Raw genomic sequence first — 27,949 nt, 5'->3', positions numbered from 1 at the left:
TATTCAGAAACGGTTATCTTTATTCAATAAAATAAGACATAGAAAACAGGTCATGATTGCAACTGTATAGTGTATGGTTATGAGTAGGTTTGTGTAGTAGTCTCTGTGATGTGTGTGGCATGCATGTCTCTTGTCATTTTGTTCTTTTCCTTGAGTTTGGCCTGCAGCAGTGTATATTCCACCACCCCCATACGCACATCCATCTCCTGGATCTCCTGCTTTAACTTGGTCAGACTCTGCCGGATCTTTACTACTGGAGCTATAAAACAAACATTATTTTATACCCGGAAAATTAACAAATGTTAGCAGGAAATTGTACAATCATTGGATGTATGTGTGTTGTTTCACCTCCATCTGACATGCTGCTACCCTTCTCATCTATTTCCTGTTTGACTTTCTCAAGCTCCTCACTGATCTGTACATAATGTAGCAAAAGTTTCATTAGATACTGTGTGTGCATGTCATGTATATTATATATGGGTTTTTGTGAACTCTGAATGTATTTAATGATATATCACAGGTTCCCAACCCTGGTCCTGGCATACCCCCCGTCCTGCACATTGTAGTGTTTTCTCTGCTCTTACACATCTGATTAAAATAATCGGATAAATCAGCCCTTATGGAGTTGAAGTGGTTGTGACAGAGCAAGGAAAACACTAAAATGTGCAGGAAAGTGTTTGGAGCCTGTGAGTCACATGAAGCTTCTCTGTGAGGTGAAAGCATCTGTAGTGGTTGTATCACCTCTGCCACAGTTCTGGTTCTCTCAGTCACTCCTCCACTGCCCCACTGATACAGCTCCTTGGCCTAAACACAAACACACACACACGAATGATTTGGCAATTGGTAGAGAATGCTTTTGGTACTAGTGGAACATGCTGTAATAAGGGTGGTACTGTGCCCTTCTGGGTGTGCCATGTACTGTAGGTTAATCTGACAGTTGCAAGAGGCAACACACTGAAGCAGCATTCAAGGCTGTGTACTGTAGTATGCTTAAATTATAATGACACTATTAATGTGCTGATATTCACTATTTAGCAGAACAGTATGCAGTTTAGAATACAACCCAAGTAAACGCAACTCTGAGGTTGTAATTATCTGCTGCCATTATTGTCTTCTCAGCATTACAGAATGAAAAAAATGTTATTGTGCACATCAATGTGACAGTTACATTTACTGAGTAAATGTAAAAGAGTAAAGACCTTTACTGAGTAAAGGTGAAAGAGCACAACTCTTGCTTTTGACAAAAGCTTGTTGTTCAGGTAGCATTAGCCACCTCTGTTGACTGTGTGCACTCACAGTATATGGAATACAGTTTATAGTTTGTTTCCAACATGTTGTTTCATTCTTTTTTCCAAGTATAATAATTGCCAAATTCTCATTTATCTAGATACTCTTTGTGGAGACGGGGGCGTGGTCAAGCACCAGTTTGTGAATGGAGGGCAGAGCCAGGAAAAGTGAGTGGTAAGGTTTCGGCACCAGTGTGACACTTTTACGGGTTGGACCACAAATGAGGAGACAGGAGACAGGCTTGGGAAAACTCAAAAAGGGCTCTTTATTTTCTTTAGCTATTTTATTTGCTTTTCACCTGTGCATGATGTCTCTAACAACTTTGTGTTTCAGTGAGCTGCAGCAAGGATAAAAGGTGGAGAGACAAGAGCTATGTTACAGAGAGAGGTGAGCAGCACAGAGCCATGTGTGTGTGTGAATCTGCTTTATAAAATAAAATCACTAAAAAGCGAATAAAATAGTGAAAGAAAATAAAGAGCTGGCGGGTACTCCAACAGCAGCCCTCCCTCTCTTTCCCTGACAAAACACTGAATCATCTCATGGCTTCTATTGGCCAGGCAATCATATATATGTTCACAGGTGGTGTGTGGCATGTCACGAATGGCAGCTAGTGAATCCACTGGTCCAGTTCTATGTGGACTTGTCAATGTGGTGTCTAAATTTGATGCTTATCCAATGCTCCACATTGACGAACAGCTTGATTGGATAGGTGTGGCTCCCTTTTACACGACACTGGATTTGAGAAAGGGATATTGGCAGATACCCTTGACACTCATATGGCATTGGATACACATGGCATTTTACACCAATTTGTGACCCTTCCATTTGGGTTGTTCGGAGACCTGGCAACATTCCAACAACTCTTGGACAGAATCCTCTGTCCACATGCTGCCTATCTGGATGACATTATTATTTATAGTAATGATTGTGACACATTCAGCATCTGAGAGCTGTCCTGAGGTCGTTGAGAAGGGTAGCACTCATAGCAAACCCAAAGAAATGTGTGATTGGATGGGTGGAATTATGGATTCTGGGCTTCCACTTGGGCCATGGGCAAGTGTATCCCCAAAGTGATAAGACAGCAGAGATTGTGATCTGCTTGAGACCTAAGAACAAAAAGAAGGTGAGACAGTTTCTGGGGCTGGCTGGCTATTATTGTAGGTTTGTGCCTAATTATTCGGATGTAACCAGCCTGCTGACTTACCTCACTGCAAAGTGAGCAGCAGATCCAGTCCAGAGGACACAGCCATGCCAACAGACTTTTACGCAGGTAAAAGCTGCACTCTAGTGGACCACTCTTACATTCCCCTGAGTTCTCTCTCCCCTATGTTTTGCAAACTGATACACTGGACAGAGGGCTGGGGACCGTGTTATCCCAGGTGGTGGTGGAGGAGGGGCGCCCCATGGTGTACATCAGCTGCAAGCTCTCAGTGTGAGAAAGTAAGCACAGCATGTTCGAGAAAGTGTACTATCTGTTGGGACAAGCCTTCACCCTCTATTCGGACCACGCCCCGCTCCAATGGCTCCGGTGCATGAAGGATTACTCACTGGTATCTGGCACTTCAGTCGTTTAAGTTTGAGGTGTTCCACAGACCAGAGGCTTGCAGATGGTTGTGGCGGAATACCTCTCTCTGCATTGAGGGGGAGGCGAGGGGGGAGGTTGGGTTGAGTCGTCGGCAGGCCAGATAGCTCCCCAGTCAGGCGGTGGGGGTATGTGGAGGCGGGGGCCAGTTTGTGAATGGAGGGCGGAGCCAGCAAAAGTGAGTGGTACAGACATATTCCTGTTTGGGATTTCTCCAACAAATATTCTGTTTCAGTGAGTGGCAGCAAGGATAAAAGGGGGAGAGATAAGAGCCATTAGAATGAGAGTGCTGAGCGGGACATGGGCCGAGCGGGTGTGTAAATCTGCTTCGTAAAATATAATCACTGAAAAAAAAAACAACAACATAACACACTCACACATTATATTATTTATATATATATATATATATATATATATATATATATATATATATATATATATATATATATATATATATATATATATTTATGTGTGTGTGTGTGAGTGTGTGTGTGTGTATATATATATACACAAATGTATTTTATACATATCCAGCGGTGTACACCCTGGACAGGGTGCCAATCCATCGCAGGGCACACTCACATACACATTCACACACCACGACACTTTGGACATGCCAATCAGCCTACCATGCATGTCTTTGGACTGGGGGAGGAAATCGGAGTACCCGGAGGAAACCCCCGCAGCACGGGGAGAACATGCAAACTCCTCACACACAGGGCCACGGTGGGAACTGAACCCCCAACCCTGGAGGTGTGAGGCAAACGTGCTATATATATATATATATATATATATATATATATATATATATATTATATATATATATATATATATATACATATATATACACACACACACACATACACACACACACACATTTATTATATATTTATATATCTACTTTATATATATGATAGATAGATATATAGATAGATGGTATCTCACAAAAGTGGGTACACCCCTCACATTTTTGTAAATATTTGATTATATCTATACATGTGACAACACTGAAGAAATGACACTTTGCTACAATGTAAAGTAGTGAGTGTACAGCTTGTATAACAGTGTAAATTTACTGTCCCCTCAAAATAACTCAACACACAGCCATTAATGTCTAAACTGCTGGCAACAAAAGTGAGTACACCCCTAAGTGAAAATGTCCAAATTGGGCCCAATTAGCCATTTTCCCTCCCCGGTGTCATGTGACTTGTTAGTGTTACAAGGTCTCAGGTGTGAATGGGGAGCAGGTGTGTTAAATTTGGTGTCATCGCTCTCACATTCCCTCATAGTGGTCACTGGAAGTTCAACATGGCACCTCATGGCAAAGAACTCTCTGAGGATCTGAAAAAAAGAATTATTGCTCTACATAAAGATGGCCTAGGCTATAAGAAGATTACCAAGACCCTGACACTGAGCTGCAGCACGGTGGCCAAGACCATACAGCGGTTTAACAGGACAGGTTTCTCTCAGAACAGGCCTCGCCGTGGCCGACCAAAGAAGTTGAGTTCACATGCTCAGCATCATATCCAGAGGTTGTCTTTGGGAAATAGACGTATGAGTGCTGCCAGCATTGCTGCAGAGGTTGAAGGGGTGGGGAGTCAGCCTGTCAGTGCTCAGACCATATGCCGCACACTGCATCAAATTGGTCTGCATGGCCGTCATCCCAGAAGGAAGCCTGTTCTAAAGATGATGCACAAGAAAGCCCGCAAACAGTTGGCTGAAGACAAGCAGACTAAGGACACGGATTACTGGAACCATGTCCTGTGGTCTGATGAGACCAAGATAAACTTATTTGGTTCAGAAGGTGTCAAGCATGTGTGGCGGCAACCAGGTGAGGAGTACAAAGACAAGTGTGTCTTGCCTACGGTCAAGCATGGTGGTGGGAGTGTCATGGTCATGGTCTGAGAGTGTCATACTGAAGAAGAGCATGATCCCCTCCCTTTGGAGACTGGGCCGCAGGGCAGTATTCCAGCATGATAACGACCCCAAACACACCTCCAAGAGGATCACTGCCTTGCTAAAGAAGCTGAGGGTGAAGCTGATGGACTAAACCATATTGAGCATCTGTGGGGCATCCTCAAACGAAGGTGGAGAAGCACAAGGTCTCTAACATTCACCAGCTCCGTGATGTCGTCATGGAGGAGTGGAAGAGGACTCCAGTGGCAACCTGTGAAGCTCTGGTGAACTCCATGCCCAAGAGGGTTAAGGCAGTGTTGGAAAATAATGGTGGCCACACAAAATATTGACACTTTGGGCCCAATTTGGACATTTTCACTTAGGGGTGTACTCACTTTTGTTGCCAGCGGTTTAGACATTAATGGCTGTGTGTTGAGTTATTTTTAGGGGACAGCAAATTTACACTGTTACACAAGCTGTACACTCACTACTTTACATTGTAGCAAAGTGTCATTTCTTCAATGTTGTCACATGAAAAGATATAATCAAATATTTACAAAAACGTGAGGGGTGTACTCACTTTTGTGAGATACTGTGTATATATATAAGAAAAAAATGATTCTACAATAATATTTCAGTACGTTACAAACTGAAATGGATGGAAAACATAAGTTGCATCTCTGATGAAGCAGTCGTCCCCAGGTGCCATTGGCCAAATCTGACATTCATCCAATGGCTGTGAAGAAAGTATTGAAGCCTGTCATCAAAGGGCTGTCAGCTTTCACTCAAACTGGGCACACGTGAGGTCAAGCCATAGAAATCCATTTTGTCCCATTTAATTTTTTATGCTGTAATGTTTCTCTTTGTTGCATTGTTTGATACAAAAGACATAAATATTAATAAATATAAATGGGCTAAGTGTACATGTTTCTTATTCATTTAGATCAAAATGGTAGGCCTTTGGGTGTCGGAAATATATCCCAAATTGTCCCACACAAGCTTACTACTTGTCCCACATTTGGTCCATTAGCATCTAGTCACCCTACTCTGAAGGGCACTTTAAAGAGAGAGTAATCAAGCTAGTTGTGTTGTAAGATTGCTTCAAACTGAATTTCCAATATAAATGACTTCAAAATTGAGTTCCAAGTGACCATTATTTTTGATCAGATCACTGCAATATTTGAGATGTCAGTCCTTTCTACCATACTTTATGTACTAAATGTTTTAGCAAATTCTGAGATCATGTTGCAACCACCTCTGGTTGACTTTGTCACGACTTCCCCTTTAAGCAGCGTGCTGAAGAGCATGTGAATGCACGCTGCCGTGCAAGGTGCGCGAGCACCTGCTTTTCGTTGTTGACATTCGTGACATTTAGACACGTGCATTTGTTATGTTTTGTTATGTCTCCTCCCTGTTCTGTCATTGGCTATTGTTTCACGTGTTTCTGAATTGTCCTCAGCCGTCAGCCATTACGACGCTGATTATGTTTGTATATATACCACGCGCCTCCCAGCACACAGCATGGAATATTAGATATAGTAGAATACGTTTAGTTTAGAGTCGTTACAATAGTCATAGTCATAGTCAGTTTACCCTGGTTTCTCCACTCCCAGTATCTCGCCATTGTTTATGTTTCATGTTTTGTGTCTTGACCCTGTTTTCCGTGACCACGACCTTGATTCCTGACTAGCCCTGTGTATGCCTGTTTGCCGATCGTCTGAACTTTGCATGTTACTGGATTATGTTTTTGGATCACGTTTTGGATTTACTTGTCTGTGCCTCTCTTAAATAAAACTGTTCATACTGCACTTGCATCCGTTATCTCCGTTACGTCACAATACGTGACAGAATATTCCGCCTTACCATGGATGCAGCATGAGGACGAGAGAGACATCACGCTACAGAAACCAGGGAAGTAGCAGGACAGTACCTCATCGGGGAACGCTCGGATTACTGGCCGCATTTTTCGTCCGTGCAGTTCCCTCAAAGGTACGCCGTCGAACTTCCTCCAGAGACAGTGGGATTGGGGAGCTACCCGCTGGAGTTCCTTTTCAGTTGCCAGGAATATTTCTGCAGCCTGGCGTATCCCAAGCCTACTAAGAGACAGTGGATTGGGTTCTTGGTGTCCAGGTTTTGCGGTCCGGCCCATGACTGTGCAGAGCAGCTGGTGAGTACTGGGTCCTCTGCCCACCATGATGTCACTCAGTTTTCAGAACTTTTTATGGAGGAGTTCACACAGCCAGGACAGCTTCATGGTCTGGATTTACTGGGGTGGAGAGTCAATGGACAGCCCCAGGCTGACCTGCCATTCAACCTCCATTATGAGGGGATTGACAGGGCAGTCTCCACCGATTCGCTTCAGGTTCCGTCCAATGCGGGGAAGGTTTCTCCGAGATGTATGACTGAGGACTGCGGGAAAGAGACTCAGCTCCAGTGTCCCACCTGCAAGAAGCTGGGTCTCCAGGAAGCATTTTTCTGCTCTAAGGAGTGCTTCCAGAGCAGCTGGTGTCAGCACAAGCATCTACACAGAAAAGCCCCTATGACACTACAGCCAGAAGTTAACCTGGCACCCTCAGAGCTCGAACCTGAGACCCACGAGGAGGTCTCACCCGCTGAGCTCCAGCCAGAGGTCCACATGGCGGCCTCAGAGCTCCAGCACAAGACCTATGAGGAGGTCTCGGCTCCGGAGCCTCAGCCTGACGTTAACCTGGCAACCTCAGAGCTTGAACCTGAGACCCACGTGGTGGGCTCACCTGCCGTGCTCCAGCTAGAGGTCAACAGGGAGGCTCCAGCACCAGAGCTCCAGCCTGAGGTTCAGGAGGGGGTCTCAGCTCCACAGATCCACTGTAAAGCCCAGTTACTGTCCCAAGTGTCTGTTAACACGGACAACCAAGCCCTGCTCACGTCCAAGTCAGCCGACATGACTGACCAAGTTCTGCTCAAGCCCAAGTCTACTGACATGACTGACCAAGTTCTGCTCAAGCCCGAGTCCACCGACACGGCCGACCAAGTTCTGCTCAAGCCCGAGTCCACAGACACGACCGACCACGTTCTGCTCAAGCCCGAGTCCACCGACACGGCCGACCACGTTCTGCTCAAGCCCGAGTCCACCGACACGGCCGACCACGTTCTGCTCAAGCCCGAGTCTGCCGACAGGGACAACCAAGTTATGCTCATGCCCAAGTTAGCCGACAGGGACAACCAAGTTATGCTCCCGTCGAAGTCAGCCGACATGACCGACCAAGCCCTGCTCACGTTCATGTTAGCCGACATGACCGACCAAGCCCTGTTCACGTCCAAGTCAGCCGACATGACCGACCAAGCCCTGCTCACGTCCAAGTCAGCCGACACGACCGACCAAGCCCTGCTCACGTCCAAGTCAGCCGACACGACCGACCAAGCCCTGCTCACGTACAAGTCGGCCGACATGGCCGACCAAGTTCTGCTCACACCCGAGTCCGCCGACAGTGACAGCCAAGTTCTGCTCATGCCCAAGTCTGCCGACAAGGACAGCAAAGTTCTGCTCACGCCCGAGTCTGCCGACAAGGACAGCCAAGTTCTGCTCACGTCCACGTCTGCTGACATGCACAACCAACTGTCTGTTGAAACAAACAACCAAGCTCTGCTCATGTTCCCGTCTGATGACCTGACCCACCAAGTTGTGCTCACGCCAGAGTCAGAAAAACCGTTCGACCAAGTTCTGCTCGCGCCTGAGTTTGCTGAAACAAACAACCAAGCTCTGCTCATGTCTACATCTGATGACCTAACCAACCAAGTTATGTTCACGCCCAAGTCAGCCGACGGGGACAACCAAGCTCTGCTCACGTCCACGTCTGCTGACATGCACAACCAAGTGCCTGTTGACACGGACAACCAAGCTCTGCTCACGTCCCAGTCTGCTGACATGACCAGCCAAGTTCAGCTTGCAGGCTCCGCTGAGTACGTCGCTCTGCTCTGCTGCTCAGCCGAGGACGTCACTCTGCTTTCCTGCTCAGCCGAGGACGTCACTCTGCTTTCCTGTTCTGCTGGGAACCTCGCTCTGCTTTCCTGTTCCACTGCAGACGTCCCTCTGTTTCCCTGCACTGCTGGGTACGTCGCTCTGTTTCCCTGCTCCACCGAGGATGTCACTCTGCCTTCCTGTTCAGCCATGGACGTCGCTCTGCTTTCCTGCTCTGCTGTGAATGTCGCTCTGCTTCCCTGCTCTGCCAGAGGACGTCGCTCTGCTTCCCTGCTCCGCCGAGGACGTCGCTCTCCTTCCCTGCTCCGCCGAGGACGTCGCTCTGCTTTTTTGTTTCGCCAAGAACGCCGTGCGGTCTCCTGGCTCTGCTTGGGACATTCTGCCCAGGGGGCCGGGGCCGCCAATGGAGATGGATGTTTCATGGCACTCTGGGAGGAGTGCCCTTGTGGGGGGTTCTATCACGACTTCCCCTTTAAGCAGCGTGCTGAAGAGCATGTGAATGCATGCTGCCGTGCAAGGTGCGCCAGCACCTGCTTTTCGTTGTTGACATTCGTGACATTTAGACACGTGCATTTGTTATGTTTTGTTATGTCTCCTCCCTGTTCTGTCATTGGCTATTGTTTCACATGTTTCTGAATTGCCCTCAGCCGTCAGCTATTACGACGCTGATTATGTTTGTATATATACCACGCGCCTCCCAGCACACAGCACGGAATATTAGATATAGTAGAATACGTTTAGTTTAGAGTCATTACGATGGTCATAGTCAGTTTACACTGGTTTCTCCGCTCCCAGTATCTCGCCATTGTTTATGTTTCATGTTTTGTGTCTCGACCCTGTTTTCCATGACCACGACCTTGATTTCTGCCTAGCCCTGTGTATGCCTGTTTGCTGATCGTCTGAACTTTGCATGTTACTGGATTACGTTTTTGGATCACGTTTTGGATTTACCTGTCTGTGCCTCTCTTAAATAAAACTGTTCATACTGCACTTGCATCCGTCAGATCTCCATTACGTCACGATACGTGACAGAGGTGTTATAGAATGACCCAAACATAATGCATAAAAAAAGAAAATGAAAGTGCAGCACAACCCAAGAGAAGTGACCTGACCTCATGTTAAGTGCAAAATCGACTGATAATGCATGGATATGGAGCTACAGCCATAGCTCGCAGTAGCTCAGGAATGTCATGTTTCAGAGTTTTACATCCCTGACTCAATATTTGATGCAGCTTTGAAGTAGACATTTTAATTTCAAAAGTCTTTGAAACCAACCTCCCTATCAAGTTTAACTTGCTTAGAACTTTACCTCACAGAATTTTGCTTGTGCATTCCTGTAGTCTGTGATTAGGTGTTGCAGCTGTGAGTTGATATACTTCTCTCTGCTGTTCACTTTCTCCTGAGTTTTACTGATCTCCTCCAGCAGTTTATCCAGATATGCCTGAAACATGCGCAAGTTCCAAAAGCATTGAGTAAAAAAATATACAAACTTGAGCTCCATGTAAACATGTGTAACATACCTTGGCCTCTTTCAAAGAGCTTTTGATGCCATCCTGGTGCTGAAGCATTTGGCTCACATGGCTCCGCCAATCCTCAAGGTTACAATAATTGCCCGTTATTCAAAACCCCAAACTGGTAAACCATCTTTATTTTCAGGCCTGGTGAAAGCATTTAATGTGCGCAGTATAATACAAAACGAAACAAAAAGAAATCTAAATACCACATGCAAATGTTTGGGATTCATGATGTTATCATTAAGATTTTTTTATTCTTTGGAACTTAAGTAAGAAGTGATTTGTGGAAATGGAAGTTCTAACCTTAATATCTGTGTGGACAGAGACTTTGAGCTGGGACAGAACCCTCTCTACCTCCAGATTCCACTCGGCAGAATCAGTCACTGACTCCAGGATCATCTCTGGTCTCAGCCCACTCACCTCCTATACACATTCACATCACATCAATCAGTAAAAAGCATAAACATATTTTCACAAAGCTTTATAATTAGAAAGTAAAATGTCACTTATATCAGACATCAAGCTTAATGTGATGCATCCCACTTTCATTGATCACTCTTGAGATGATTCACCTGTATTAAATTTGGCTGATTTTTCTTGATTTTGAAAGACAGTGGATATAAAAGTCTACATACCACTATTAAAATAGCAGGTTTTTGTAATGTAAAAAAAAATTAAACCAAGATAAATCATGCCAGATCTTTTTCCACCTTAAATAAGGAATAACGTCAGGGTCTGAAGTGTGCTATTCCACCACTGCGATTGGTTAACAATTCTAATAATTAATTTATTAATGAACAACATGTTGTACCTTTTAATGGTTAAATAGTTATATTTAATGTTGTGGAATGTCCACGAGTTACAGTGGACATGAAAAGTATACACACCACTGTTAAAATGGCAGGTTTTTGTGATGTAAAAAATGAAATAAATCATGACAGAACTTTTTCCACCCTCAATGTGCAATTATTACATAAAAATTAAGAGAAAAACAATCAGAAAAATTTTAGGGAAAAACAAAGGAAAAATAAATAACCTGATTGCATAAGTGTACAACACCCCTAAACTAATACTTTGTTGAAGGAATCAATCACATGGCACATAGTTACTTGGCAATATTTTCCCACTCTTTCTTGCAAAAACATTGTAGATCTGTCGGATTCTAAGGGCATCTGCAGTGCACAGCCCATCCCACATATTTTTTAGTTGGATTCAGGTCAGGGCTCTGGATAGATCATTCAAAAACAGTGATTTTCTTTTGGTTAAGCCATTCCTTTGTTGATCTAGATGTATGCTTAGGGCCATTCTTGTGCTGAAAGATGAAATTCCTTTTCATCTTCAGCTTACTAGCAGACACCTGAATCTTTTGCACTAAAATTGACCGTTATTGGTAGTTATTCATGATTCCCTCCACCTTGATAAAAGCCCTAGATCTGCCTAAAGGAAAGCAGTTGCGGGCGGCAGATTCAGGCAGTATAATCCAGAGGAGTAGACAAAGTTCGTAGTCGAGAAACAGGCAAGGGTCAGGCGATCATGCAAACAAAACAAAACGGGGAAAGGCAGAAATCGAGGTCGGGAATGTAAACAATGGTCAAAGTCACTTTGCAATAAACACTGTAGATAAGGCTTGGATAACGACAGAGAAACTACTCTGCTGAACGTTTACTTCGCAAAGTATGTCTGCATCCAAAGTCTCTTAAAAGCTGTGGTGAGAGAGCGAAGTGATTGGCTGCAGGTGTGTGTGATCAGAACTCCAGGGAAGGTGAGCGCATGAGTGTGTGGGAAGTGTAGTCCTCAGCGGCCATGTTAGAAGTGGGTGTTGCTTCTCGGGAAACCGAGTCATGGCTGGGCTGAGATATGACAGAACCCTCCCCAAAGGGCTCACTCTGGGAGCAGAGTTCTTTCTGGGTCTCCCCCGGGGTCGTGGACCTGGAAGTTCAGGGTGAGCTGCATGGAAGTCCTTATTGAGCTGTGGGTCCAGTATGTCATGTCGGAATCCAGCATTGTTCTTCTGGTCCGTAGCCCTCCCACTCGACTAAATATTCCAGCTTACCCCTCCTGCGCCTAGAGTTGAGGATATTCTTGATCAGGTATGCAGGTTGCCCATCGATCTCCAGTGGTACAGGAGGGTTTCGGAGGGCACCTCCATGACTAGAGGTCCTCTGATGATGGGCTTAAGTCGTGACAAGTGGAAGGAGGGGGCTATGCCTAGTTCCTGGTTGACTCGTTCCACTTGGCCGTTAGCTTGTGGGTGATAACCAGATGTGAGATTGACTGTGATCCCCATTTTTTCCATAAAACTGGACCATACCCTGGATGTGAATTGATGTCCTCGATCACTGACTATTTCTCCTCCTAATTCGCCTGTCATGAATGCGGTGGGCAGGGCGTGTAGTGGAACGAGCCTTACTGACTTTGAAAATCGGTCCACTGTTACCAGAATGGTTGAGTTACCTTGGGACTTGGGTAGATCTGTAACAAAGTCAATAGATATATGTGACCATGGGCGTTCTGGTACAGGTAGGGGTTTGAGCTTGCCAGCAGGAATATCTGTAGCTCCTTCACTGTTATAGGCTTGGGCCAGTCTACCACTGCTTTTACTTTTACTTGGTCCATGGTAACCCCCTCAGGGCTGATGATGTACCCCAGAAATGAAATGGTGTCCTTATGGAACGCACACTTTTCGGCTTTGACGTACAGCTGGTGCTGGAGTAATCATTGCAGGACTCTACGGACATGGTTTACGTGCTCCTCCTTGGAACTGGAATAGATCAATATATCGTCAATGTACATGATTACGTTACGTCCCAGCATGTCCGTTATGACGTCGTTTATTAGACACTGGAAGACAGAGGGAGCGCTAGAAAGCCCATATGGCATTACCAGGTATTCATAGTGCCCGGAGGTGGTGCTAAACCCCGTCTTCCACTCGTCTCCCTCTCTGATCCGGACCAGGTTGTAAGCACTGTGGAGGTCCAGCTTTGTGAAGATGGTAGCAGAGCGAAGTTGTTCTAGAGCGACTGGTACTAACGGAAGAGGGTAATGATACTTGATACAGCATTGGTTTAGACCCCTGTAGTCTATGCATGGTCGTAACCCTCCTCCCTTTTTCTCCACAAAGAAGAATCCGGCGGATACTGGGGACGTAGAGGGTCTTATGTAGCCCTGTTGTAGCGCCTATTGGATGTATTCCTCCATAGCTCTCTGTTCAGTCTGTGATAGTGGGTAAACCCTTCCTCGGGGTGGCATAGTGCCCGGAAGCAGATCGATGGCGCAGTCGTAGGGCGCTACCACTGCACCACGGAAGCAGATCGATGGCGCAGACCACTGGATGTCTGGCGGACACTGTGACGTAGAACACCATGCTCTCCTGATGGAGTGCGCTGGTCCGGAGGTTCAATGGTTCAGTACAATGTGTGATGAACCCCCCCCAATGGGGGCCCCATCAAGGGCTTGGATCCGGCGTGGTGTGATTAGTGGGCGAACGGGGATGTTGTGCTGCTGTATGGTGGTCTGGTCGATGAAATTCCCTGCCACTCCTGAGTCAATCAGTGCTTCTAAAATACAACATAGTCCTGAGTATTCTACTATGACCAGCCGCAAGAATACAGATTGAAATGCATCTGGGTTAAAGGACCCAAACTCACCCCTGGCTGAGTAGCTTAGCCGCTCCGTTGTCTGCTACGTCACGGCATTGCTTGAGAGGGCATTGTCGGACGAAGTGCTTCTCCTCAATGCAGTAGAAACAACGAAGCTCGCGACGCCGTCTCTCTCTCTCCTCCGTGTTAACCCACGCCCGACCCAGTTACATGTTTTCAGCGGGGAGACTTTGTACTGCAACATCCGCCTCGCTGTGTACTGGGCGGCGGCTCTGTAGCAGTCGGTCTAGGCGAATAGCCAGGCTAATAAGTGAGTCAAGAGTTAGCTGATCATCACGACATGCCAGTTCTGTCACTATATCCGGATTCAATCCCTGGCGAAACATAGTCTTGAGGGCAGGTTGGTTCCATCCACTCCTGGCCGCAACAGTGCGAAACTCTAAAGCATAATCTGCAACGCGGCGTGTCCCTTGCTTCAGGGTCAGTAATTCATCCCCGGTCTCCCTGTTGTCTGGAGAGTGATCAAAGACGATCCGAAATCGCTCCATCAGTTGATCCATGGTAGTGATGGTGATGTCTCCCTGTTCCCATTTCACCGTGGCCCAGAGCAGAGCTCTCCTGGTCAATAGCTCCATGAAATGGATAATTTTCCGACTCTCCGGCATGCCCGGGTAGCTGGAGAAAAACAGGGAGCACTGGAGGAGGAAACCCCGGCAGCATGCCGGATCTCCATCGTATTTCTCTGGCGCCGGTATGAGAGGAAAATGCCCAGTCTTCGGTGTAGCGACCGGCGCGGCTTGAGCTAGCCTAGCTACGTGCTCAGTTAGGATGGCTAGCTGTTGTCTCTGGTCGCTAATAATCCGACCGTGGCCTTCAACGGCTTGATGCCACCACGGATCCCCCGCTGCTTCCATCTGGAGGCGAAGTAATCTGTCATGTACCGTGGGGAATATGGAAGCAGATGTGGGCGGCAGATTCAGGCAGTATAATCCAGAGGAGTAGACAAAGTTCGTAGTCAAGAAACAGGCAAGGGTCAGGCAATCATGCAAACAAAATAAAACGGGGCAAGGCAGAAATCGAGGTCGGGAACGTAAACAATGGTCAAAGTCACTTTGTAATAAACACTGCAGATAAGGCTTGGATAACAACAGAGAAACTAGTCTTCTGAACGTTTTTTTTTTAATCCAATACACACAGTTTTTTTTTATCCAATAACCTGTTTTTAAATCTGTTTATCATCAGTGTTAGATTATGTGGAGTGTCCACCGTACAAGTCCCTGTGTATAAGCTGTTACCATAGAAACAATAACACATTGCTGTGGGATAACGTGATATAACAACCAACAAAATTAGTTTAAAACAAATAGAAATGTTTTTGGGGAAAAAAGAAAAAGCAAGTACTGGTCACTCCCTGCATGTGACAACAATCTCTCGTATTCGTCACACATCTCAGCTAGATGGAAGCTTTCTGACAAATAAATAAATAAATAAACCCCCCACCCAATCCTACTTAAATTTTGCCAAACCATGTGGTAAAATAGCTTGATAAGACCAAAGCAGAACATATTTGGCATAATTATAAAAGATATGTTTAGCACAAAAACAAGACAGCTTATCAATCAAAGAACACCACACTCACAGTGAAGCATGATGGTGGCAGCATCATCCTATGGGGCTGCTTCATATCAGCAGAGACTGAGGCTCTAGATAGAGGGCATCATGGATAGCTCCAACTACCAATCTATTTTGGCACTAGAACTGCAGGCCTCTGTTAGAAAGCTGAAGATGAATTTCACCTTCTAGTACAAAACCCCAAAGCACAAATCCAAGTCAACAAAGGAATGGCTTCAGAAGAAGAAGATAAAAGTTTTGGAATGACCCAGTCAGAGCCCAGATCTAAATCCTATCAAAAACTGTGAAATGACTTGAATGGGGGCTGCTTTGTGAAATTGATGTACAATATAATTGTAAATCTCGAAAAACCACTTGCTTCTAAATCTTTGTTGTCTTTTTTTTTAATAACTTTAGTATAAATACATGTAAATTTTCATTCATATTGGGTTTTTTTTCCTGAAAAGGCACAAATTCACCCATTTTCTCAATGAAAATAGGTACATTTCAAAATGCCAATGTCCTGGGCACAAAAGCAAAGTTTGTGGGGATTAATAGCCATTTTCTATACTTTTGAGGCATAAGCAATTAGAAAGGAACACTTACTACCCAGGAACAAAAATCGTGTTACATAGTGTTAGCATAAATTTGAGTGGGTGTGACTAAATAGCCAAAAAGGCAATTTTATATAGTTTCAACAATAAAATCAAGCTTAAAAAAAAAGACATTTCCTTCAACACCTTATTTTCCAAGAGATTTTTTTAGCTTGTTTTCATGCACAAAAATTTTAATAGCACCCCCGAGTGGCCAATTTGAGTGAGGCTGCATCAGTTACTAGTGGGTCACTACCTGAACCTACCATTCAAGTTTCATGATGATAGCACAATGTTAACCCCTTCAAATGCTTACCTAAATCTGATTGGCTGATGAGGTGGTCATGTTTTGATTAATTAGGTCATCAACAAAAACCCATTTACACATTAACACAGATGCATCTTACCAAATTTCAGCTCAATCAGACTTATGGTTCCTGTGAAACAGTTATCTGACCTTAGCTCCACCCCCTATGTATGACCATGCCCCAAACTTTGTAAAGGACCTCAGAATCTCCCCTGGCCTTTAAAGTTTTGTCTGACTCTATGCAAGTACACATGAGTTACAGCTGTTTGATTAAATAAGGATCTCCTCATTAGTATTGATTGACAAGTGGCAGACATATTGTTTACAAATGCCAACATGTTTTTGAATTCTTGAGTTTCACATTCTGCTGAGTAGTTTCACATCAAATTTGTGAAGATGGGCCAAAAATCCTACGACTAGTTTGCAAAAGTAGGAATTGCAGATTATGTGAATTAGCAAAAGATCTAAGTAGGCAAAGCTACATGGTTCTTGAGGTGTTTGTATGCATGTGCACACATCCACCGGCTATAACTAACACACACACACTCACTCACTCCCCCCCCATATAAGTAGACTGGCGGTAATAAAACACAGGTGAAAATCATCAAGCGTTACCTGCCAGTTTGACCTGCCTCCTCTCTGTTCACAGCTGACGGTCGACCACGCCTCAGCTGCCACATACCTCAGTTTATAGCAGGGAGTATTCAGTACAAAGGGAAACATTTATGGATTGCACATTTTATCAACTCATGTGCTGTCACCTCAGCTACAACACAAAGCACTTCGAAAACAAACCACTTCGAAAACAAAGCTGGCCAAAGCACTTTGAAAACAAAGCTACATTTCATACAGTAGGCCAACTTACAATAAACTAACACTAACTGCACAACATAATGAAGAAAAAAACATCTTACATAACACAAAATATTCCACAAAGCTGTCATGTGAGTGTCCTCCTCCTCTTCTCTGTGTCCCTTATGTATCCATGAGCACACAAATTGCACAGGATTGAACCTTGCAAGTTGTGGGCCCACGATGTTCAAAAACATCAGAGACGAGATGGTGGAGATGAAAAGGGATGCGTGCTGCGAGCTATAAATGAGATTCATTTTGGAGAAACCCTGCTCACGCTCCACTCGAGATTGCTGGGGTACTTACAGTAGCCAACAACTGCCTCAGTCCTTCTGTAACATTTTGTGTATTTGAGTCCCTGTACTCCCTAAAAGCCCGAATGACTGTATGTGGGCTTTTTACTCCATTTAATTGATGGCAGTCAATCTCACTTTCAAAGCCATGTGCAGGTTGACATGTTTAGCCTCATAAGCGGTTCTAAAAACCTTCCATAATCAGGCTAGCATTAACACTGCTAGTCGTGGGAACAGTCGTTAAACTGCTTCATCAGTTACCTGCTGCCACTCATTCTCTTACACGCTTGCCTTTTTAGTATTTTGCTCCTTTTTCTCATTGTCATTGTTCGTGTTCTTAAAAAATGCTGTTAATGATAACTGCTTTCATTTTGCCATGACACACTCTACAACGCATGCTACATGACTGTAGGCTTCGCTTCGTGACAGCAAATTCAGGTGACCCTTGAAATGATTACACTATGTGAGAGGCTACTGATTGGTTATTAGCAATATTTCAGCACAGATAATATAAGATTAGTAGTTTTCTTGTTGTTTTATTTTACTTTTGGTGAATTAAAAACTAAAACGTTTTAGTAACTAAAACATTCCTCTGATGGATAAAGAGGCCTGAGAAAAGGAAATATTTGAAGAGCCCTCTTTAAACTTAAACTTCTTGTAGGTCACTTTTTTAATTGTGTTTTACTTTTACCTCTTCCAGACAAACTGTCCACACCTAAGGGCTTCCTCTGCCAGGTGGTCCAAGACATAACACACATGTTCACCAGAACCAGACTTCAGCTTAAATGGAGGGAAGTCAACCAGCCCACCCTACACCAACCACACAGTCAAGTCATAAAGAGGGTACACTATCTAAGAATGACTGTTTCTCTCTTTTTATCACTGTCTCACACACATACAATCACACAGTCATATGTTCTTGTGTGGTCGTAACTGACCTGTGCCCTAAGGTCCGTCAGGATGTTTGACACAATCACGTTGGGGTCATCATATTCCTGTGGTGTTTCAAACGACCGGCCACACAGTGTTATGAGCCACGCTGCTATGACACTGAACATGTAGAATTGTTCACCAAGGTTACTCACTGTGTACGAACTTGCTACAAAATAATGCCTGAAAAAGAGATGGAGGGGAGCAAAGGGGGGGTGGAGTGGAATGAGATGGCAGTGGTCAGTTTTTGGTACAATTTCGTTTAATCATGCATGCATTGAAATTTAAGAATGCACATTTACCATGCCACCATAAAGGCAAAAGGTCTTTAATCAAAATTTGACAGGGCTACGGTAGCTTAGGGAACTAGGAACAGGACAGTTATGAGTTCCCTGCCAGAAAGCATTTTTTCAATATCAATTATTCATGTTTGATATACTTTCAATAAAATTATTGTGTCATTCAATCTGGTGGCAGCATTGAAACTCATTTGTATTTTGGTCCAATTTGTACATTTGATTCCCTTAAGTTGTTCATTTTATACTCCCCAGACAGGGAGAACTCCTCTAGCCATGCACTCATAAGTACAGAGGGTAAACTCAAAATAAAGGTGAGAGGAAAAGACCCAGATTTGAAGAAACTGTCTCAGAACAAGAGGAGCCCACACATCCTCTGGAGGGTAGAATTGCTTTGGTTTTCTTATCACACATATTGGCACCCTGTCCAGGGTGTACCCCGCCTTGTGCCCGATGCTCGCTGGGATAGGCTCCAGGTTCCCCATGACCCTGAAAAGGATAAAGCGGTATAGAAGATGGATGGATGGATGGATGGATGGATATCACACATTCCGCCGGCAAAATGGAAATTGACTTATCGGACATTTTCAATCAGTATAAATGTATTAAATATCTGTTGGCCAGAAATCTGTTATTATGTCTGATTAATCAGGACACTGTTTTCTTTCTGTGTGTAAAGTATTGTGACTGTGTTTGGCTGATGGCGAGCAAAGTAATGGAAAAGGGAAGGGGTGTGAGCCCCTGCTGGGCAAACAATTCACACTGCACAATAACATTGCTACAGAAATAAAAACAGACAGCCAAACTAAAGCTTTTTTGATAGTAAAACACAGTGTACATCTGCCACAATAAAATGATAACATTTAAACCCAATAGCACACTTTTATAAATGTTAACATCCTAGCTTATCTAAAAAGAAGAAAATCCAGTTTGTTTCAAGTTTTATAACTGTATCAAGTAGTAAATGTAGAATGCCATGTTTACATTTACTTGATTTCAGTACAGAAATCTCTCTTTTTAGTAAAAGATGTAGTGCCTCATGTCTCTGTGGCAAAACAGTGGCAGGAGCTAGGCCCATGGTTGAAGCAGATAATTGGGGGGAAATAGATCAAAGTGGAAACATTTTTCCTTCTCAAAACAAGCCTTTCTTTTCTTTTTTTCATCTCTCCTCTGTTGTGAAGTGGAGCAGGTATTGTATGACATTGATTGAAAGAGGTGCAACTGTCCCTTATGAAGCTAGCCCAGTGAACAGCCCACTTCTTGTGATCAAAAAGTCTAACCTTTGCTAGCGTCTTGTGCAAGACTTAAGGGTAGTAAAAGAATCATTTCAGCCACCCTGTGGCAGCACTCTCATTAGTTACATAGATGATTTGCTTCTTTGCTCTGAGAGTAGGGAGCAATGTTAACTGGACACAAAAGCACTGTTAACATTCTTAGCTGAAAATGGCCATACATGTTCTAAATCAAAACTGCAGTTGGTCCAGCCTAAATTAAAATATCTGGGACATGTCCTAACATCTGAAAGGCGGCAAATTGATTCTGATGGGATTGCTTGCATCCTCAATTCTCCAAAGCCCACTACAAAATGACAGGTTATCATTTGGCTTGGCATGCTTAATTACTGTTGACCATGGATTATTGATTTTGCAACAATTTCCCAGCTGTTACAAGACATTGCACATGGCCATAATTTGGCACTAAATGAATGGTCATTCACACATGGGAAGGCCATCCTCCATATGTGTGATCATTGGCAGTGGCTGAAGCCGTTTTGTCCAGTTCTGATCTTGTAGCAATGCACAAACTGGATGTTTTTGTACCACATAAGATACACCAAATTTTGACGTTGGCTCGCACAACTCATTTGTCAAATGCTTGTATGTTAACACTTCAGAACATCTTGTTTACTTTGGCCAATGTTACTATTCATTGTTGCAACACACTGAATCCAGCCAATTTATTACCAAATGAGTTGGAAGGGTTACCCCATGACTGTTTATTGTTTTGGATGTCATATCTAAACCACGTGCGGACTTAACTGATCAACCTGACTTGAATGCTTATTTTGTGTTTTATGTGGACGGTCAATCCTTGCAGATAACAGATGTCACCCCATTTACTGCATATGCAATTGCTGATTTTGGTGTGGTTGACTCTTTTAAACTCCCTTAACATCTGTCAGCACAAGCAGCTGAATGGTTTACACCCTACGTATCAAAAGGAGGGATGCTGGCGGCAGTAAAGAGAAATTGGTTTGCATTTGCCGATAAATTTAGAAAATCCTGCTTGATTTGTATTCGACACGAGATAGGTAAGACACCACAGGTAGAATAACTGGCTCATCCTACTCAAAAGTTTCCATTTGAACATATTTCGGATTTTATTGAAATCAACAGCCTGTCAGAATTATTGAAAATGTCTGTGATTGATATGTTCAGCAAATATCCAGAATATTTCCCATGCAGGAAGCAGGATGCACGAGCCACAGCAAAGTGTTTGCTCAGAGAATTGATCACTCATTTTGGTGTCCCAGAAAAAAATTCATCAGACAACGGTGGACACTTTGTGAAAAATTAATTCAACACCTTTCAAGTGCATTAGACATTAATCAAAAAACACATTGTGCCTATCATCTGCAATCTGCAGGGGCAGTGGAGAGTTTGAAACAAACCATTAAGCAAAAGCTGTTGAAGGTAATGGCAAACAAAATCGGCAAACGGGATTAATCCCAATGGAAATACTGTGTGGTTTTCCGCTTAGGATCCCCAACCTTTCTTCTTAAAGGCATGGTGAAGGATCGCTACAGCAGATTGATGATTATATGATAAAATACATGAGTGAATTGTTCAAAACTCTGCAGTGGGATGGACCCTGGTGGGTGAAGCTGACAACCCCGTCTGCTGTCCAAGTCGCTGAGAGAGAGACATGGATTTGTGGCTCAAACTGTAGGAAGGTTTATCCATCTTGTCTAACTGATAACAACCAGTGAATGCTCAAGAGTGTTCTCACACTGAGGGGAACCGACAAAAGAGTAAAGCACAATAGCATCCCTGCATTGAGGGGGACCAACTCCGCAGCCAAAAAAACAACAACATTTGTATACCTAGATTTCACTGCATATTCACAGCCATGATCTTTCTTGCCTATTTTCATGCTCCATTTCAGTTGACTGGTTCAGAAATTATTTTGGATTTACTTTCCATGCCACATAGAATTCATAGTAAAAAGAAGCAAATGCATTAAATGGACAGGATCAGTTGACATTGCTTAACATTTTTGCATACAAGGTGGTCCAAGCCCACCTATTATAGTGATCAGAACGTTAGAAATTATTCTTACTGCATGCATTACTGCTTTCCTTATATATCATATCAATTATGGTACTAGTATGAAATTAAATGTGTGGAAATTCATATGACCAGAGTAGGGGATATGGAAAATTATTTAATTTCATACTTTTACTAATGAGTTAATATTTTTTCTATTAGCTATTTCTTCATTATACTCCATAGATGCACAACATTTATGGGTGCCAGGAAATCTAGTGCATCTGTTCCTTATATTTAGACTTCTTATGTGAGAAAGCAAGAAGATGTTGGTCTAGATTAAGGCACAGATTATTTCATAGATTAAGTCATGACACTACCTCCACCATGCTTCACAGACAAGCTTGAATGTTTTGGATCATGAGTAGATCCTTGTTTTCTCCATATTTTGGCCTTTCCATCATTTTGGTAGAGGTTAATCTTGGTTCCAGAACTTTTGTGGCTCATCTCTGGGTTTTTTTTTTTTTTTTTGGCAAAATCCAATCTGGCTTTCCAATTCTTATTCTCAAACTGAAGGGTAAAACCAAGAGATGTTCAGAGCTATTTAATGTTTAAACAATCAATCTAACAAGAAACACTAGTCAGTCACATGTTTCAATATCTTTGCTCAACTACAAATTGGGTGGTCTCACACAAAATGTGCGATGTTCTATGTCGTTTAAGACTTCTACATACAAATACCAGGAAATAAAAGCTGAAATTCTAAACTCTCTTCTCATATTCATCTTTTGATCTCAAACCCAGTCTACAAAAACAAATGGATTGGCTTTGCCGCTCCAAAAATTTCGTAGGGGACTGTATATATGCATACTGTTTGAATGACCAAGATGGCAACCCTAATCTCGACACACAGCTCTGATACCCCGTATAACATCACTAACAACAGCAAACAACGAACCAGTTAACACTCAGACATGCTAATGATACTTGGCATCATAACGTCTGGTATAAAAAAAAAAAGCTTGACGTTTTTATATAACTTCTGTGTAGATTACGTCAGATAAACCTAGTCAGTTAACTACATCCAAACAAGTTAGCATCTTTCTTACAAGATTCTTTATTCTTACTTTACCTGGATAGAGGTTTCATGTTGTGCTTTTCAAGGACTTGTTCCTCATAGTCCAACAGTTTTAGTTTATCTAACAAGTCCTCCATAACCACAAACATCTGGTGCTGTAATGCAGGACTCCGTTCATCCTCGTCTTGCCTTCGACCATCCTCTGCCATGTTTTTCTATCCACCCGGGCGGTTACTACTGTAAATGTTAGGCAACGGGTTCTGTGTTTAGTATACTGAAAACCAGCGGAGTTTGGGGTGAAAACTTGAATTAGCTAGCAAATTTGTACAAGGGGTAATTCTTCTAGCTAGCTAGCGCCAACCAGTGCTGGCCACAAATAGCAAATCCAACGTCAAGCCAACTTTATGCCAGTGCAGAGTAGAGGTGTAAGTGCCAGAGGAATTTTTTATGTATTTATATACATTATAGGGGGTACCACGGAAGAGGTACTGGCATAAAGTTGGTTTGACGTTGGACGTTCGATATTCGTAGATATGCGGATATATATATATATATATATATATATATATATATATATATATATATATATATATATAATTTCATTAATAGGACATTATTTAACCTTACCTTACACCTAACAATATAGGTGTAATCAACATTACAATGGAACTTCTTCTAAATTTGTGGTCCAGGACTAGGGAAATTATATACTGAATTATTAAATTTTCTAAGATCAACAGGCTTAAATAACAGGATTTAAGTTTCAAATATATACACCCCACATCCCTACCCACCCCACCGCCTTTTAAAGCCTCCTTTCGGTGCTCTTTCCAGTTGGTGGCGGTAATGCACCAAAAGCTGGTTTGCCAACCGCCAATGAACCTTAAAAGAAGAAGAAGTCGAAGAAGAAGTCGTCTATGTGAATGGTATAAAGTCGTTAGCTTCCTATTTTAGCATATAAATAAGGGGCTGCATCGAGTGTCGTTACTCAACGTGAAGCTTGTAAGGTTAAATATTAACTTCGCTCAGTTGTTTAGTGTTAAAGTTTAATAGTATTTATAGTAACGGTGTGTTGCGCAGGTCGTTAGCTAGGAGATTTCTCCATTGTGATATGTTAGATGGCGGTTACTTTCTTTTTCCACGTTACCTGTTACATTGTAAGTTAGAAGCACTGTAACCGATTGAAAAATGAAAAAAGCGAATGATAAAACTGCCTCCTTTAGTGCCAGCAGAGCAACCGTGGCTACTAAACTGGATATGTAATGACCGCAACAAAAGACCTTTAATAACATTTATAAAAACTTTAGTTCCTGAGGATTACTCACTCACTCACTCACATACAGCAGTTAACTAGTTCAACGCGTCTGGTACCGTCTCTAATGTTTGTGGTTGTGTTTTGATGGTACAGGATTGTTTAAAGTTGTTGTTTAACGTCTTTGGCTTTGTGTTTAGATGATTATGTTTTGGGGCAGATTTAGGGAATGCAGTGGTGATTTGTGTAATGATCAGAGCATGCTGTAGTGGTTCTGTGTCTTATTTTCAGAAACTGAATTAATGAGAACAGCATGTCAGGGGTACCTGCAGTGAGCGTGAGTATTGAGTCATCCTGTGAGCGGCAGGTACAGGAGGTTTCCCTGGATGGAGTGGAGACATATGTGCCACCACTTTCCATGTCACAAAACCTTGCAAAGCTTGCACAGCGCATTGACTTCGGCCAGGGCTCTGACTCGGATGAAGAGGACCCAAATGGACAAAGCAGAGTGTCTGACTGGAGCAAGCAAGATCTGGAGGGTGAAGAGGGTAAGTAGGGGTTATGTGCTCGTTCTCTAAAATTGCTTTAATTGACAATGAAATTAAAGTTATTTTAAAGTCTTATTAGACTTTATGTATCTCAGTACTGCATAACCCAAAATTTTACAGGACTGGTAAAATTCCAACCTTGTTCATGGCCATGGGACTCGGTGAGGAACCATCTCCGGAGTGCTCTGACTGAAATGTGTGTGCTGCATGACATGCTCAGTGTCATCAAGGAGAAGAAGTATATGGCTCTTGATCCAGTGTCCCAGGATCCCATTGTTGTCAGAGTAAGAGATTACGAGCAAATATGCCATTCGCTTCTCTCTTAGCCTACCGTTTATTTATTTTTTTGGCAGGGTACTGGTTAAATTTCTGGTACTGTGGCCAACTCATTAGATAATCTGGATAATCAAAGCAGTACTTAAGTAAGTATTGTTTTTACCACCATGCAGTTGAACTGTCAAATCTGATTGGTCAGAAGGTGTGCATTATTTTTGTATTTCAGAATGGCTTGGCCAGAAGCTCTGGCTATAATATGAACTATAGGTTAATATTAATGTGCTCCTTCTAATACGGCATTGTTTCTATAGTAATAGCTTATACACAGTGATTTGTATGGAAGATGCTCCACTTAATTTAAAAGTAATAATAAACAGATTTTTTAAAAGTGTTGTTTAACAAAGAAAACAATATCCAGTCATGTGAACTAAGAAGTACACCCAATGGAAATAGTTTAAAAAATTTTTTTATACATATTTGGACAAAAGACACACAAAATTGACATTTGAACGGATCAGTCACATGGGCGCATGGTGTCTTAGTGGTTAGCATGTTCGCCTCGCACCTCCATGGTTGGGGTTCGATTTACTCCGGTTTCCTCCCCCAATCCAAAGGCATGCATGGTAGGCTGATTGGCATGTCCAAAGTGTCCGTAGTGTATGAATGGGTGTGCGAATGTGTATGTGATTGTGCCCTGCGATGGATTGGCACCCCGTCCAGGATGTACTTCACTTTGTGCCCGATGGCTCCAGGTGACCCAGTAGGGTAAGCGGTATAGAAAATGGATGGATGGCTGGACATCAGTCACATGGAAATAGTAAGTACACCCTTACATTTTCATAGATTCAAATCCATAAAATTAGAATCAGGTGTTCTGTGATTAGAAGCTGCTTAGTGAGTGCAGGTGGAACCTGTCTTATTTATACCCCTCTCATATCTAGTGTCTGGTGTTCTCTTTGCTATTGTAGTGTGTGGTGTCATTATGCCAAGCTCTAAAAAGTTCTGCAAGGCCTTCAGAGAAAAGGTTGTGGATGACTGAGTCTGGAAAGGAATTTAAAAAGATCTCCAAATTATTTTAAATACTTCATTCCACTGTAAGGAAAATCCTCTACAAATGGCTCAGATTTCAGACAACAGCCAATTTGTCCAGGACTGGCTGTCCCAGCAAAATCAGCCCAAGAGCAGACCATCTGATGCAAAAAGAAGTCTCCAAGAACTCCAAGAAAATTTCATCACAGAATCTGTTAGTAAGTCTTGCAACTGTTGGTGTCAAAGTGCATGCTTCTACAAACAGAAAGAGATTGCCAAATTTAACCTGTGCTGTCTAAAAAGAACATTAGATCTCGACTACAGTTTACAAATGAGCATATAGGCATAGAACAGACCTTTTGGAATAATGTGCTCTGGACAGATGAAACAAAGATAGAGTTGTACAGTAATAGCAGACATGTTTGGCGCTGACCAAAGATAGCATTTCAGGAGAAGCACCTCATACCAACTGTGAAGTACGGTGGTGGAAATGTTACGATTTGGGGTTGCTTTGCTGCCTCAGGGACTGGAGAACTTGCATTCAATGTTTCAACTATGAATTCTGCATCATATCAAAGAGTGTTTGAAGATAATGTGAGGCCATCTGTCTGAAAGTTGAAGTTGAATCAAAAGTGGACCTTTCAACAGGATAATAACCCTAAGCACACTAACAAATTCACCAAGGAATGGCTGAAAAAGAAGTGGAGGGTTATGGAATTACTTGGTCAAAGCCTGGATTTGAATCCCATTGAAATGTTATGGGGGGATTTGAAATGGGCAGTACATGCAAGAAAACTTTCAAACATCTTGCAACTGAAAGAATATTGCATGGAAGAGTGGTCCAAAATTCCAACAGGCCTGGTGGAGATTTATGCAAAATGCTTACAAGCAGTTATTTCTGCTGAAGGGGGCAATGCCAACTTCTGAAGCCAAGGGTGTACTTGCGTTTTCCAGAGAAGAAAGTCACATCTATAGATATTTCTGTTGAATAAATTATTTAAAAAGCTCAATTTCATTGAGCTGAAGTTTGTTCAAGTATATCAACTTCATTAATAGGCACTGTTTCAAAGATGATCAAATGTTTGCTTGTCCAAATAAGTCAAAAAAGCCAACAATTTCCATGGGTTATGCTTATTTTTTCACATGTCTGTTGATGTGAAGTTTGATTATTCCTGTTTAGGCCTGAGCAACTCTGTGTATGCACTGGATGCTGTGCAGACCATGATGTAAAGAATAACAATAACTAAAAAATAAAAAGTGTAATTATTTCTGCATATTACTGCCCAAAATAGAACAGTAGCATAGTCTTTGTTTATTAGAGCATAAGGCACCATTTAGTTGCCTTTAAATTCAGTTTGGAAGACAATTGTACTACTACAGTAGATTAAGGGTGCACCTAGGGACCACACATTCTTAAGCGGTATCTCCAGAATGATTGGCACTTTAATATATTAAAAAGAATAACATATGCAATAAATGATATTTTGAACATAGTGACATTGTATAGTTTTATTTAAACATGGCACCAAATAGCAGAGTGTTGCTTAAACAGCAATATGCATTACTTACAGTGCCCTCCACTAATATTGGCACTCTTGGTAAATATGAGCAAAGAAGGCTGTGATAAAAATATATATGAAGTATATTCCCATTGATATTTAAAATTTTTTTAGTACACCTGGGTGACTAGGAACCTGAAATTGTTCAACCATGATTTCCTGTTTCACAGGGGTATAAATATGAGGTAACACACAAGCCAAATTCCTTTAGTCATTCATAACA

At 42.7% G+C, this 27,949-nt stretch overlaps 2 protein-coding genes across 5 annotated transcripts in view; one reads left to right on the top strand and one right to left on the bottom strand.

Annotated features, from left to right (window-relative positions):
* LOC128624575 (intraflagellar transport protein 57 homolog) lies at nt 1-23,577 on the bottom strand. The gene is made up of 11 exons (XM_053652319.1): nt 23,117-23,577; nt 18,431-18,605; nt 18,184-18,302; nt 17,506-17,531; nt 16,963-17,018; nt 10,541-10,660; nt 10,244-10,315; nt 10,033-10,164; nt 742-804; nt 349-415; nt 1-259 (listed from the first exon to the last, which is right to left on the bottom strand). The coding sequence occupies exons 1-11, from the start codon at nt 23,269-23,271 to the stop codon at nt 78-80; spliced, it is 1,167 nt and encodes a 388-aa protein (XP_053508294.1). The 5' UTR covers nt 23,272-23,577; the 3' UTR covers nt 1-77.
* A 306-nt stretch (nt 23,578-23,883) lies between these two features.
* The window catches only part of med17 (mediator complex subunit 17), a 32,070-nt gene continuing 28,004 nt past the window's right edge, over nt 23,884-27,949 (top strand). Inside the window, exons 1-3 of one of the 4 annotated variants that reach the window (XM_053651071.1) lie at nt 23,884-23,988; nt 24,606-24,862; nt 24,983-25,146. In XM_053651071.1, coding sequence (XP_053507046.1) covers nt 24,628-24,862; nt 24,983-25,146 — 399 coding nt within the window. In that variant the 5' untranslated portion in view covers nt 23,884-23,988; nt 24,606-24,627. Of the gene's footprint in view, nt 24,065-24,605; nt 24,863-24,982; nt 25,147-25,575; nt 26,386-27,949 lie in introns of those variants that run through there. The other 3 variants (XM_053651072.1, XM_053651073.1, XM_053651074.1) reach the window with 3 other exon arrangements.

Source organism: Ictalurus furcatus, chromosome 20 (assembly GCF_023375685.1).
Source record: "Ictalurus furcatus strain D&B chromosome 20, Billie_1.0, whole genome shotgun sequence".
NCBI lineage: Eukaryota > Metazoa > Chordata > Actinopteri > Siluriformes > Ictaluridae > Ictalurus > Ictalurus furcatus.
Note: the sequence above shows the minus strand (reverse complement) of the source record. Positions and strands in the feature narration are given on the sequence as shown.